This window comes from Mangifera indica, chromosome 6 (genome assembly GCF_011075055.1).
Source record: "Mangifera indica cultivar Alphonso chromosome 6, CATAS_Mindica_2.1, whole genome shotgun sequence".
NCBI classification, from domain to species: domain Eukaryota; kingdom Viridiplantae; phylum Streptophyta; class Magnoliopsida; order Sapindales; family Anacardiaceae; genus Mangifera; species Mangifera indica.
In genome coordinates, this window is record NC_058142.1 from 2195248 (window position 1) to 2209504 (window position 14257).

Here is a 14257-nt window from a genome sequence, read left to right on the forward strand (position 1 = left end):
ATAGAACACAAGTTGCCATGAAAATTTTGAGCAAACAAACACCAGGAATGTAATAGTAAGTAAGCGCCCATATGCTGTCAACATTTTGTTCAGTTCAAATGTAAAGTAAAGCTGCAAAGAATGTAATTCGGGATTGGCAATCCAAACATCAAAATACTACCTCACAGATACAACCAACATAACAGAAATGGGACAAGAGTACTTCAATTTTGTCTCTCGAAAACTATGCAAGAACATCTGAGAGTTATATAGGCATTACAACTTCCTTGCTATCATGCTACAGGTACCAAGTCACTAGATGGTTCACCAAGGACACAAAAGAACTGCAAATGAAATAAATGAAACCACACTTCTTAATCCCATCAAAATGTAAAATAACCCACACAGCTAGCAAAGTGTGGCTGGATAAGAACAACCAACCTCTGTTTTTTCACTCTTGGCCTTCACCAGATTGAGAGATGTCCATCTTCTGGGCCTCTTCCACTATTGAAACAAAAAGATAAAAAAAATGGTATCACTAAATAAAAAATTGTATCCAATGAGAAAAATTGATTGTAATGTAAAAGAATGAGAATTAATAATGCACAAAAACAAGAATTTGAAAGGGCATAGCCATTCTTGCAGACAAAATTGTGGTAAAGAAATCAAATATATGAGATGGAGCACATGGACAAAGATTTAGAAGAAATTAATTTGAAAACAACAACCATCAAGTAGCATTTGAATAATCACTGACCAATATTCCAGATGCAAACCATACCCAAACTCATTTATGAACCTAGCACATTCCAATACCAGTCAGTAATATCAATCAATTACTTAGCTCATGAGCAATAGAGAACTCCAGTACTCTTGGCAAACACTTAAGAATATAATGTTCACTTTAATTGCCAGATACACATGCTAAAACATGACATCATATCAAACAGCTTAATTTAAATTTGGATCTATCACATGCAAACTACAAAAGGAAAATGCTATAATATCAATAAGCAGCCCTAAGAAAAATTACAGAATAGTAATCCAATCAAGCTTCTGAAAGTTGACCGTACATGATCACTCATGAGCCAAAATTATGAATCTTGAAACTGAGAAATTTAGCATTATTTGACTACAAAAATATGGAAATATTGGTCTTAGAGAAGAACTGATAGTAACTAAACTAATTTTGAATGCAAGAAGTTCTAACATATCTATCGAGAGGTAAAGTGTTGGAATATTATTTCTCTTGGAGAAATGAATGAGTTACCTCCCTCCTCTGGTATGTCAGAAGTCCACAAAGTGAGGTTGTCTCTCAATAGCTGCATAATCAATGTGCTGTCTTTGTAAGATTCTTCACTTAACGTATCCAATTCTGCAATAGCCTCATCAAAAGCTTGCTTTGCAAGGTGACATGCTCTGGAGGACCAGTAAAAATTGTAACGAGTTTCCACATGGGCCACAAGAAAATTAAAGGAGCAGTCATAGAACTCAAAAATCTCAACAAAAGATAAGATTCTGTGTACCTTTCAGGAGAGTTCATAATTTCGTAATAGAAGACTGAGTGGTTCAAGGCCAAACCAAGTCGGATGGGATGGGTAGGAGATAATTCAGCTTCTGCTGTAGTGGAGGCTGTCTGCAAGCAAATAGCACTTAAGTGAACATAGATGATAAGTTGAATTAATGAAAACAATTATTCGTGGCACTCCACAGCACAAAACTATCTCAAAATCCTTTCAACTTTTCCCATCATCCCATTAGCGGATAGGCATAATAACTAATATTAAGAATATAGCAATTTAAAGAGGGGATGAAGAAAGCTGAGAATCAAGAGTGTGAACAAACATATGCTTGCTGTCAGCAAATGCATAGAACCAACAAACACCAATTTTCCTCACCAAACCAAATACCAGAAAAAGGTTCTCACACAGTGAGGTTTAAGGACACATTTACAGCTGGTTCAAAATCAACAGAATCTGCTCCAAATCATATATACACAATTGCAGAAACATATATTTGCCTGATTACAATTAAATATGATTTAAAGATTATTCATGGAATGAAAAAATTAAAGGTTGATCATATAGTAAAAACCAAAAATTACCAATCATCTTTTTCCAGTGCTTCAAAAGAAAATAAAAAATAAAAAAGAATCCCAACACTATATAACCTGAAAATCCAAACCATGTTGCGGCAAACAGAAATAGAACAGCCAAAGTAAGGCATTTCTTTCCAATCTGATATAGATCAAGCAGTCAACTGATCTACCTTAAGAATATTTGTGATTAACCAAGACTGAAAACTATTTATAATCAAACAAAGAAAACAAATCAAGATCATTTTCAAAGACCAAAACAAACCTGATATGCCTTCATTGATTGCTCAGCAACCTCTTTCCTTTCTTCACCAACCTTGAACTCAGCCAAGTACCTATAATAATCTCCTTTCCTACACACAACATATTAAAAAATAAATAAATAAATAAACCCCAAAAATTCAAACCAAGAAAAAAGGAAACACTTACGAAGTCAGAAAACTCACATTTTATAATAGAAAACCGTGGATTCACCACCCGTGCAGGATGGAATCAAATGCTCATCGATGACACACATAATGTCAGTGCAAATATTTGATAACTCACCTTCTACCTTTTGCCTATAACCTTTAATTATTTTGACATTCTGATCGTTCCCTTTTGTCTCTTCTTTTTGTTCAATTGATAAGAGGATCCTCCACGACGCTCTACGGGCACCAACCACGTTCTTGTACCCAACTGAGAGAAGATTTCGCTCCTCTACCGTCAGCTCCACATCCAGATTCGCTACTTTTTTCATAGCATCAACCATTTCTGTCAAAACCCCAAAGTTCAAACAAGTTTTAACTATTAAAATTCAGAGCAGAAAAGATCAGATCCTTGCTTGTACAAGTGAGTAAGGTTCAATTAGGCCAAATCCTTCAGATAAAAGTCTTTTTTAGGCATATGGAAGCAGAGGCATCGAGAATCATATAAGAAAATAAAAAATATTAAAAAAATAAGAAAGCATAAAAAGAGATAAATTGAACCTTCATAGCGTTCAGCTTGCTCGGCGAGCTTGGCGATGTAAACATGGTTCTCTCTTTCTTTGGCCATGGCGGATCTTTCTAGTATTCAAATTCGCTTTCTCTCTCTCTCTCTGTAATTGTGTATAGTTAAGTGAAGAGCTTGGAACACGAAGATGCTTTCTCTTTTTTCTTACAAAGGCAATGGCTATGATTATGAGCCAGCTAGAGTGGAGAATGCGGGGACAAGGCAAGGCAAGGACAGGCCGGCTCTCGTTCAAAAGGCAAATTTCTCCACTCGCGCTGTGGAATGTGGATAATTCATATTTTTGGGAAGTGATGATCACGAAGCGAGTCAATGGATGGGGAGAAATGTTGACATGAGACGATTTGATTTCTACCAATTAGTCGTGGTAGTTGTACTGGTAGATTTGTACTAGTACTTTACAACAAAAATAAATAGTGCAGATGTGTTGTATTGTATTGTATTGTATTGTATTTGTGCAGTATAAATCTCATCTAATTATTAAATAAAAAACAAAATCCATCGAAGCCAAAAATAAATAAATAAATTAAAAAAAATCCAGGCACAACTAACTATAAATTGATTATTTTTTAATTTTTGAAAGAATGGGATCATCGTTTGCTTCTTCCTCCTCTATTTGGTTTTATTTGACCTTCTCTCACCACTACCGGCGACAAGAACATGATTCGAAAAAAGGAAGAAATATTTTTCAACCGTGGAGAGAACTTGGGTTTTGTCAATGGTTCCACCGGAACAAGATGCCAGATCCTAAACACCAACCTTTCAACGGTGTTTAAAAGGGAAACAAAGTCAATAGCCATAAAATCAAAAGCAGAATCATTTTGGAAATAAAGTTCAGGAATCTCAAATGATAACACCACGCGAAAAGTGGAGATGTTAAATAGCTTAAACCAATCTAGTATGATAGAGTGAGGCCATGGGTAAAAATAGTTACAATCACAAATAATATAGAGTTCAAGTATCCATAAACATCAATACAGAACAACACGTCGGTTAAAATTTGGATCAATTGCCCAAATCATCCTAGTGCATTGATTGTATCACCATGATTTGTGGGGTTTTACTAAGGGTTAGATCGAATAGCTATGTTCAAATTGTTGGGTGGGTATTAATTCTTCCATCTTAATTCTAACACGTTCTAAAAAGTATAAATAAAATTTTAAACTATGTGCACATATTTTGAATATACAAAATGAGTATATAGATAATATGTTATCATGTGATCAAGTGAATTTGAATTAAAGATAAAATAATATTTAATCACATAATGACACATCATTTGTATATTCATTTTGTATACTCAAAACATGTTCATATAATATTGCTCAAAAAGTAATTACTCCCTGTGATATGTTACAAGTTTATCACTCATACAGTGTTCCTGTGTGCACTTAGCTAAGAATCGATCGTGCATCGAAAGTGATAAGAATTAAAGGGTTGAAACAGAAGGGGGTAAGGAAAAGTAACACACAAAGAACACAACAAAAGTATAGCAAGAGTGCTAGAGAAAAATAAGAATTAAAGGTTGAAAGTTGAAACAAAAGAGGGTGAGGAAAGTAACACACAAAGAACACAACAAAAGTATAGCAAGAGTGCTAGAGAAAGAGTGTGTTGGAAAACAGTTATATAAAGTGTGTTACATGTGTTCTATTCTGCTGTACAGTTGAGGCCCTTATACAGACAGACATATAGATTGTATATATTTCTACCTTCAAATATCTAGATACAAGCTCCTAAACATCTTGAAAAATTCAAGACAAAACACTGTATGAAAATATCAGACCCCTATTTAAATTTATTAGGGAATGATTTAATTAAGAATACTCAAAAGGAGTAGCATCTCTATAGCATAAAATATACTATCTAATGTACTAAATAGTGACTAATTCTCTACAATATATCTCAAGTGAAGTCCAAAGAATAATATCACCAATAACACTATGTGCATTCAATTAAATACCTAGATGATGTATCATTGTATAATTGAATGATTTTGATTTAAATATAAAATAAAATTCAATCATATAATATATAAGTCATCTAAATACTTAATGCTTTCTAATAATAAAACTTTATTAAACATCTTTCTATCAATGGTCAATGTTTTCTTTCATTTATTTATTTATTTTTCATTATTATACACGTTTTACCTGTAAATACAATAAAGAATGCTATCTCTACAAGCTGGCAGCAATGAATGAGGCTGATTCCTGTTGCTTTAGGCTGTCTGCAACATGGGCAATCACTCCGGCACCAGCATAGTGAAGCCATTCATTTTGCACCTACATACCCAACAAACATCATATTAGAAACCGAAATGCAAGGATGAGTTTACATTTTCAGACAGAAATTCAAGAGGGGGCTGTGCCTGTATATGGTTATGAGCAAAGAAGGGCAACAATGCCGAATGAAAACTGACATCAACCTTTTTCCATCCTAACTGTTGTAGACCACGTATCATCTCCTCTGTTAGCATAACAAACTTAAGCTGTAAAGCACTCATTAACATGGAATAGCCAAGTTCAGTTGAACAATTGTGACATAATTCAGCTTCCACTGCAATCAGACTTACCTTCCACAATTTCATGGTTGTCCACAGTATTTAGTATACTGGGTTCCTTTTGTGCTGCCTCCTTTGCTTTGATTGCTTCTGGAGTAAAATGGGGGCCATCAGAAGAAACTGGTGCACTATATTCCACATCCACAACGTGCTTGTAACCATCCAAAGATTGACAAGGAGGCTGTCCATTAAATTCAAAATATCACCGACATGCAAATCAAATAACTACAATCTTCATTCAAAATTAGGTCCTTTCTAATTTACATATAATCGGTGCTTTCAACACCAAATAGAAAATTCTATGTATCCCCGATAAAATTTATTCATGGCTCAAACTTCATCATGTCCCATGGCAGACTCTTGCTGCTACCACCATGGAAAGTGCTTCTGCACCCACCGTCACTTCGCACTATTAGGGTAAAACATGATATTTAGAGGTTACAAGCAGCTGAACCAAATATACATGAACCATACAGTTTATATGAACTATACAAGTTATTTGAGCTCACTGATAATTTCCAGTGAGAAGAAATATTCATTTTATATAAGCTCACTGATAATTTCGAATAAGAATAATTCCTAAACTGCCTCAGGAAAAAAAAAAAAAAACCGGAGATAAACTTTCTGACCAAAAATTGTCCGTCCTTGTGCCATTGTACCACTCAAACAATTCTATACTTTCCAAATTTATGGTACTTGCTCAACAGCTAGCATGGCCTGTTACAAATGCCTTAAAAATAGGATGATTTTAATTAATGATGGATTATTACTGCAGCAGCTTTTTTAAGAAATTCCACCACTAAAATGATCATCAAATAAAAAGATTATGTGATTGGAGGTTACTTTATCCTTAATTGAAAATCACTCAATTACATGATAACATGTCACTTGTGCATTAAAATGTGTGCACATGGTTTTATACAGGAAGATCCCATTTCCAAGACAAAGTCCTTGGAAGCAAACAAGAAACTACTTCACAACTACACCAAACTATGACTTAACGAAGAAATAAGTCTTTTTTAATCTTAGACTTGTATAGACACATAAATTTGCCATTAGACATGCATATAGAAACAAACATGCAATGTTTTCAATATATAGAAAAACACAGAAGCAACAAAATCTGGTTCTCTACTTATCACTATTGAAGATAGACAATTTTTTAATAATTTATTGTTCCCTGATAACCTTCTTTTTCTCTATTTATATAACTGAAAGTAAGCTTTTTTTTTTTTTTAAAAAAATCCCAGTCCTTGATTGAAGGTACACATGTCAAATAAAGAGTCGATAAATATTGATGCCTAATCATATAATCCATTTGAATAACAGAAACCATCATACTGACCTTCACAAGTTCTGTCTCCCTCCTTATGGAGGATGTTCGCCAACCAACCATATCTTTCTATTGTCAAAGAACCAATTCGATGGCGAAAGAGAAGACTAATAAAATAGGCTTGAGAGAGCTAGTTGATTTATTTTAAGAAAAGTAAAGCAAATAGATGATACGCAGTAGGATACAATCACAAGACACATTTGCATAAAGAATGCGACAACTAAATGCACCAAGGGCAGATCTGCAAGAGAAATATTTTAGAATCATTAGACTAACTTTGAAAAGAGGGTACTGGCTCCAATTACCATAAAAGATCTCTTTACTTACAAAAAAGTTATATCTTCACAGTCAGATGCCATTCTCAAAAGCAGGGGTGGTTTGTTGGGTTTACCATCTGTCAGAAACAGTTGGCTACCAGTCCGGCCAACAAGAATTGGAGCCAGTGGAGGAGCAAGTTTCTCCAGAATGGGAACTCCAAAGAGAAATGGAAGCTGAAAAACAATCATGAGAGTAAAAATAAATTAACTTAATATAGGATCCTTCGGTTACCAATAATATTATTGTGATAGTTCCCAATATTAGAATCAAATGCTTGTGATAGTTCCCAATAATATTATTTCCTGATAGTTCCCAATATTAGAATCAAATGCTTGTGATAGTTCCCAATAATTTTATTTCCTCACAGGGAAGACAGAGAACCACACTAGACAGCAGGTGGACGTGAAGGGCTGCACCTATATATCTTGTATTTCAGTTGTAGCTTAAAATCTATTCAAAAATATGTTTAGCATTTTAGCAAGTTCCAAGCCCTGATGAAACGAAGTTTAATCAATTTGAATCAATAAGACCCTAATGTGCAGAAAATGACCACATACAAATACGTAGAGATATTGATATATAAAGGAAATTTTGGGAGAAAAAAGTAGCAACAAAGAAACCAACAACAACATGAATATTGAATATTAATCATGTAGCATCACATAAGGACAGTAGTCAGTACCCTCCAGAACAAACCTGCTTTCTCCCGCTCACCCCAAGATGTGGAGTTGCCAAGGTAATGAAATTGACTGGCTCAAGTCCTGCAATTGTTCCTCTTCTAGAAGGGAACATTGTTTGTGAGTTTTCCATCTTAGAATCAGCTAGATCAACGGGTTCATCACTTCCCAGGGTCGTTGGTCTGTAAAGGACAGCAACTGCATATCTTGCAAGCAACCCTCCAAGAGAATGGGCTAAAAAGGAGATTTTTTTAAGGCTATTGGTCTTTTTCACAACTTGCATAACCTGCTTATTAAGGAAGAAAGATCATCAATTTTGATGCACATGTAGTTCCCCATAATGATGCAGGTCATATACATATAAATGGAACACATATCAAGACCCACTTCATCTGCTAATCGCTTTCCAGCTCCGTCAATCCCAGAGAAGGTTTTGGTGTAAGTGTTAGATGAACTTGCTGCACATGTAAGCATACAGAAACTTTACAATAACTGGCAACAAAATAAGAAGCTAAAAATTGCTACTATAATCATTTTTAGCACCTTGGCTATTCATTTTGTGAAATCAGCATATTTCTGACCTTTTCATGGTTCAGAACAAACCACTTCTTTCTGCCAAAAAATCAGATATTGGTTATTCAGGATGAGTCAATTCTCATTCTTTCTAGTCACCCCATCCTTTATAAAAGCATTCAAATGAATACAAATTACTTCTATTTGGTGCTATCATTATTTTGCTTAGTAACCAGCAAAATAACTCAATGAGTAGCCCCCCAATATGCTATCAAACTGGGGATATTCCTAATTTCCTCAGTGTTCCATCTTGAATTATACCATTTATTAACATTGACAATAGAATTCAACAAAAATAACTGATTTTTTTGCCATGTGAATATAAAGAGTGTTGAAAATAAACGAAATGAGCATACCATAAATTAAAAAGTTTCTTCCAAGACGCCTTTTTAACTCAGCTTCCACATATGTCCAATTACTTGGGCTGCATTTTGAAGAGAGGAATCAATTGAAAATGAGAGCTGAAATAACAATAAACATGAAATAAATACTAAAATAAATGCTATATTAGAGAAAAGAGCATATGCAGAAGCACATGCTTTCTTGCATTAAAAGCTAGAAGTTTCCACAATTATATCTATCAAAAGATATGAGATATAAAATTCTCTAGGCACAAAAAAAGAACAGCACCAACCAACCTAGCATGAGTAGGATTCAGTTTCAAATCCCAACCCATGAGATCACTAAACCAGCTAATACCACAATTAATACAATAAATACTGAAAAAGGTAATTGGAAGCCTAAAAAAGATAGCAGCATCTAGTGCTTGAACTAGCAATGTAGATGCATAAGGAGTGGCATTAGTGGCAATTTGGAAGGAAAATTAACTGATGCAAACAGGTAATTTTGGATGTACATTTCTAGAATGGACTTCCTGCAATGTGTTTCCACCAGTAACAATATTAATACCGCATACAATTAAGGCATGCTAGTTATATCTTACTTTCTTCGTTTCTTCAATAATTTAGGTTTGACTTCTCATTGGGCATTCACTACTTTGTGAGTGGAAGTTGATCAACATACCTACCCATAATGCCATGAACAAGGACAAGAAGATGGTCAGGATCATCTCTCCCATTTAAAATTCCCCTGGATGATCCAAAATTTTCCTGATTGGTAGTACTCGTATCTTGAGCTTTAAAGCCTTGATGTTTCCAATTATTGATCCCTGTCCAAGTTCACTTACATATTCATAAGCAAGCAAGGAAAAGGTTATTCAAAAGCAAAACAGACATATTTGCTTGAGAAACTTATCTGCTTAAAGCACTAGTTTCTTTCACTTTCTTACACCACCCCGACAATTTTGTTTTTGGGAACAGTATGACCTCTAACTTTTTATCTCTATATTTCTTGTTACTTTTTCCTACAATTCAGAAGGAGAGGAGTGTCGAAAATGCAATGTCACCTATGAGTTCACTTTACAAACTGATTTTCTGCAAACTAGACACCACTCACAGGATATAGGGTTGTTATCCTAGCTAAGCACACACAATGAAAAAATAATGCCCAGTGATATCACAAATCAGTTTTAGACAAAAAGGTTACCACCACATACCCTCAGCTCTTAACAACAAACATCTACAACAGCATGACAGCCTAAATAGGGTTTATAAAAGACTAAAGACCTTAAAACATTCAACTCAATGCCTTGTCGCATATGAGAAAGACCAGCAAACCAGCTCACATGACCGAAGTCAAAAACTCTAACAAGAGTTACAACCACAAAAAAAAAAAAAAACGCATAACTGCATTCAAGCACCAAGGTCACAACACTAAAGTCGTCAATTTCTCATATTCAGGAATTGCATCAACCTAATAACCATTCCATTCACCCATAAGCACATAATTTCATCTCACTTCTTTCCAACATCATCAAAAGTCCCTCTTCAGACACAAATTCAGCAATTCCTCCAGAAATATCCACTGTCCAGCCCAAATCCCTGCTTTATCACCAGACAACTAAACCGAACCCATAGACCATGATCATGGAGATGCTTTCAAGTTCCAAATCTTACAATAATTTAATTACTTCCCTAGCTGCAATATCATTGACCTCTACTGCATCTTAATTACGTTAATTTAACTAGCGGCTCCTCATACATAGTTGATTTATGCGTGTGATGCAGTAGCTTGTGTGCAAAGAAGACTATTTTATCCTCAACCATATCTTAAGTGACACATTCAATTCAATACACCACAAAAGGCGCACAGTAACTTAACAATTTATTCAGTATGATCGGTAATTTACGCTTGAACTCATATTGAACATCAATCCTCTAAATGAAATGAAGATAAAACATTATCTAGTATTGAACCTTAAATTCCACTAAAATTGAAATTCATACCTCTAACCTTAACAAATGCAACAGTAAATCTAAGTTTCAACAAATTAAATCAGAAATAAGGAATCGAAATTACCAGAAGAGAAGTTGGAACTGGAGGAAGAAGACAAACAGAAACAGGAAAAGGACGTCGAGGAAGCAAACCGTCCATGGCCAGTAGCTCCATTTCGGCTAAGTCTTATAAAGGAAGCACAATAAGCGGGAATCAAAGAAGCCGTAGCCATATATATACAGAAAGAAAGTTATATTCGAAATTTTCAGTTTCTAACGCTATGTCATGTCAGCATGGACATTCACCTGCCACGCCCATTATCCACTTTCATTTTCTTTATTTACTAATTCACTAATTTTTGGGATTTTTATTTTTTTAAAATTTAGGCCAAACGAAGCCATTTTCCAATTGCCTATTAAATTTGGTAAAACTTCTGTTAATTTTTTAATAAAATTATCAAAACACAAAAAACCTCTAAAGCTAACGCAGCTTATATACCAAAATTTTATTAAATATATATTTAATCAAAAAGAAAAAGTTGTAAGGATAAAATGAAATAGGGAGAAAAAAGAAAAAAATAAAGTATTTAGTGATAAAATATAATTTATTTATGCTATTAAAGGTGTAAACGTATTAACCCTATTATAATATTTAAAACAAAAAGATATAAATATTTTTTAACTATTAAAATTAACCGTTAATTTTAAAACATTGGTGGAAAGATAACATTTTTAAACTTTAGAGATGAGATAGTTGTTCCATTAAACTTTGGGTGAAAAATAAAGGCCGGATTAGATTTTGGATAAAAAAAATATGATATGCATTCAGTTTAGAGGGAAAAGTTAACCACTCTTCTAATTTATACCCAACTAATTATCCAATTCTGTGGTCATGGAAGTCAAAATTAAGTTCTAGAAGATAATTCAAATTAAATAAATTATTATTTGGAGCATTGAAATGATGTGTCGAAAGCCAATTAAATGTAAGTTTAATGTCTGCACTTTTCATATAGACAATAATAAAATATCCAGTGCTATATATAAATATAATAATAGAATTGTGTATCAAAAATATAATTTTTTATATTATATATTATAAATCATATCATATAATATATTTTTTAAAAATAAAATAATAAAATTTTTTAAGTAATATATTATCATTTTAAAAATTATTATAAATATTCATAAAAATTTAATATTTTTTATATACAAATCTATTACACTATAATTTTATTTAAAAAGTGTATTAATTTATATCAGTAATATGTATCATAAAATATGTATTATATCAATCGATATATTTATTATATCGTATTAATTTAATATATTTTATAATATATATTATTTTTTATTTTTTATTTGTATTTTATTATATTATAAAATATATATTATGTATTATAAAATTATGATAACTATAATACAAACCAAGTTTCTTTTCTACTGAAAATTGTATTTGCTTCTGCTCTTCTTGGTACTGCATATTTAATTTGGACAGCAATTAGTACTTTACGTTGCTATCCGGTAGTAAATTACAATGGACAAAATATACAGTGTAACGTACAATCCATTAAGAGGGGACAATTTTTCGATTCCATTCCGTCCAAGAAACAGTATGCCTGGTTAACAGTATATAAAATATGCCAAAAGAGAAATAACACTTGCACATTTTGTTTTTAAAATAATACGGCCGGTTTACACTGGATAAACGAATTAGGGGGGCTTATACAATGCGTTTTGCATAGAAATCTCCACTGAATTTGTTTTATACGATGTGTGTACCCAGTATAAATAACTTCATCAAACTTGGTCAAGGAAAAAGCAACTGAAACATTAGATTGATTAATTTGGCTATGGCGGAGAAGGAAGGAGGCGTTGTTAAGAAGGGTCATGCAGAGGGGATTCGGCTGGCCACTTCTCTTCTTGAAGAGTTTGGCCTTCCTGGGGGACTTCTCCCTCTTGCGGACGTGATTGAAGTTGGCTACGTTAAGGAGAGTGGCTACATGTGGATCTTGCAGAAGAAGAAGGTTGAACATAATTTCAAAATGGTGAGCAAGCTTGTGAGCTACGACACTGAAATCACTGGTTATATTGACAAGAAACGGATCAAAAAGCTCAAGGGAGTGAAGGCCAAGGAATTTATGCTGTGGCCTCCGGTCAGTGAGATCACCGTTGACGACCCACCCACAGGAAAAATTCACTTCAAGAGCCTCGCTGGCATCACCAAAACTTTCCCAGTTGAGGCATTTGCTCCCGGCCAGTGATTGCTCAGAGCCTGTTTGCATGCTTTTAATTACAGTTAAATGGCAAAATAGCTATGCTTTGGCCATTGCACATTTTCGTTTCATTTAAATTATCATCTATAGATTTTACACAGATGAAATTTCTCATGTTAATCCAATTCTGGATTATAAACTTTTAATCATGTTAATCCAAATGATCATTTCCAAAGTATTATTCATATTTTTATAATCTTGTTCCAGGAATGAGCCGCGCGCAAGTAATTGCTACAGTAATAATGGGGCTTCTGCCAGTAATTTCTTGAAATAATTAAGAAAAAAGATAAAAAGAAAAGAATTAAACAGAATGAAGTAGCAATCTGTACTTCTTTCATGTTTCTCCATGTCGCCGATTCATAAATGAAAAGAAGAATAAGAAATAAGTTACAAGCATCTATCTAATTCATCAAGAAAGGTTTATGAGGAGAGGATGCCAACAAGCTTGCCCTTCTATCTTTTCTACATCTTTGACCTACTAGATGCAAACAATAGAAAGGTACTAGTGGGGTGTTTTGCTTTGGAACTTGACGACAAATTCAATGAGGCAGGCCATTCAGAAGAACTACGAGGAGGTTTCTCACACCTACCCACTATATGCAGAGGCCCCCCGACAGTACATTACGCCTTGATAGGATTCCCTGTAGCATTATAGGAAAGTTTGAATTCCCTGTTATTATATTTGTTTTGTGGTGATTCTTTGATCTATATGTTATTTTAACTAACAACACAGTAATTTTATTTATAGGCCTTGATGTACGAAACACTGAATAACCTAAAGGATTGAGCCAAATTGATGGGATTAGAGAAGCAAGAACATCCCCAGTTGGGAAAATGTCCCACCTATATTCCGCGACAAATTTGTAAGAACATGTCAATCGTAAATAAACTTTGTAATGTTTTTTTTCAAGATGATTTGCTAACGACCCCTGCTTCGGACATATCAAGAGGGTATGAACACAAACGTGCTTTTCACTATTAAGAAGATAGAGGCAAATTGGGATAGACCTGTTATGGACTTTCGTGGAAGTCAATGCCACTACTCAGTGGTCGTCCACTATTAGGCAGGATGTCATTTAGGTATAAATATTTAGTGCAGAGGGCATCTCACATGACGATATCC

The 14257-nt window shown here is 34.0% G+C and overlaps 3 protein-coding genes across 9 annotated transcripts; 1 reads left to right on the forward strand and 2 right to left on the reverse strand.

Annotated features, from left to right (window-relative positions):
• Positions 1 to 24: 24 nt before the first annotated feature.
• LOC123219097 (14-3-3-like protein C) lies at positions 25 to 3323 on the reverse strand. Its single transcript, XM_044640840.1, has 7 exons — positions 3043 to 3323; positions 2521 to 2827; positions 2340 to 2427; positions 1506 to 1615; positions 1250 to 1398; positions 421 to 483; positions 25 to 323 (listed from the first exon to the last, which is right to left on the reverse strand). The coding sequence occupies exons 1-6, from the start codon at positions 3107 to 3109 to the stop codon at positions 431 to 433; spliced, it is 774 nt and encodes a 257-aa protein (XP_044496775.1). The 5' UTR covers positions 3110 to 3323; the 3' UTR covers positions 25 to 323; positions 421 to 430.
• LOC123219096 lies at positions 3136 to 11159 on the reverse strand. Of its 7 annotated transcripts, XM_044640834.1 has the most exons (12): positions 10944 to 11159; positions 9549 to 9693; positions 8882 to 8949; positions 8340 to 8410; positions 7972 to 8238; positions 7285 to 7448; positions 7143 to 7198; positions 6970 to 7022; positions 5637 to 5805; positions 5433 to 5530; positions 5215 to 5346; positions 3136 to 3823 (listed from the first exon to the last, which is right to left on the reverse strand). In XM_044640834.1, the coding sequence occupies exons 1-11, from the start codon at positions 11089 to 11091 to the stop codon at positions 5242 to 5244; spliced, it is 1344 nt and encodes a 447-aa protein (XP_044496769.1). In that variant the 5' UTR covers positions 11092 to 11159; the 3' UTR covers positions 3136 to 3823; positions 5215 to 5241. The 7 variants fall into 7 exon arrangements, with proteins under 7 accessions (XP_044496769.1, XP_044496768.1, XP_044496770.1 ...); XM_044640833.1 differs by having other exon boundaries at positions 3136 to 5346; XM_044640835.1 differs by lacking the exon at positions 9549 to 9693 and adding an exon at positions 8496 to 8564 and having other exon boundaries at positions 3136 to 5346; positions 10944 to 11081.
• Positions 11160 to 12711: 1552 nt separating this feature from the next.
• On the forward strand, positions 12712 to 13122 carry LOC123218875. Its single transcript, XM_044640529.1, has one exon. The coding sequence runs from the start codon at positions 12712 to 12714 to the stop codon at positions 13120 to 13122; it is 411 nt and encodes a 136-aa protein (XP_044496464.1).
• The last annotated feature ends 1135 nt before the right edge of the window (positions 13123 to 14257 follow it).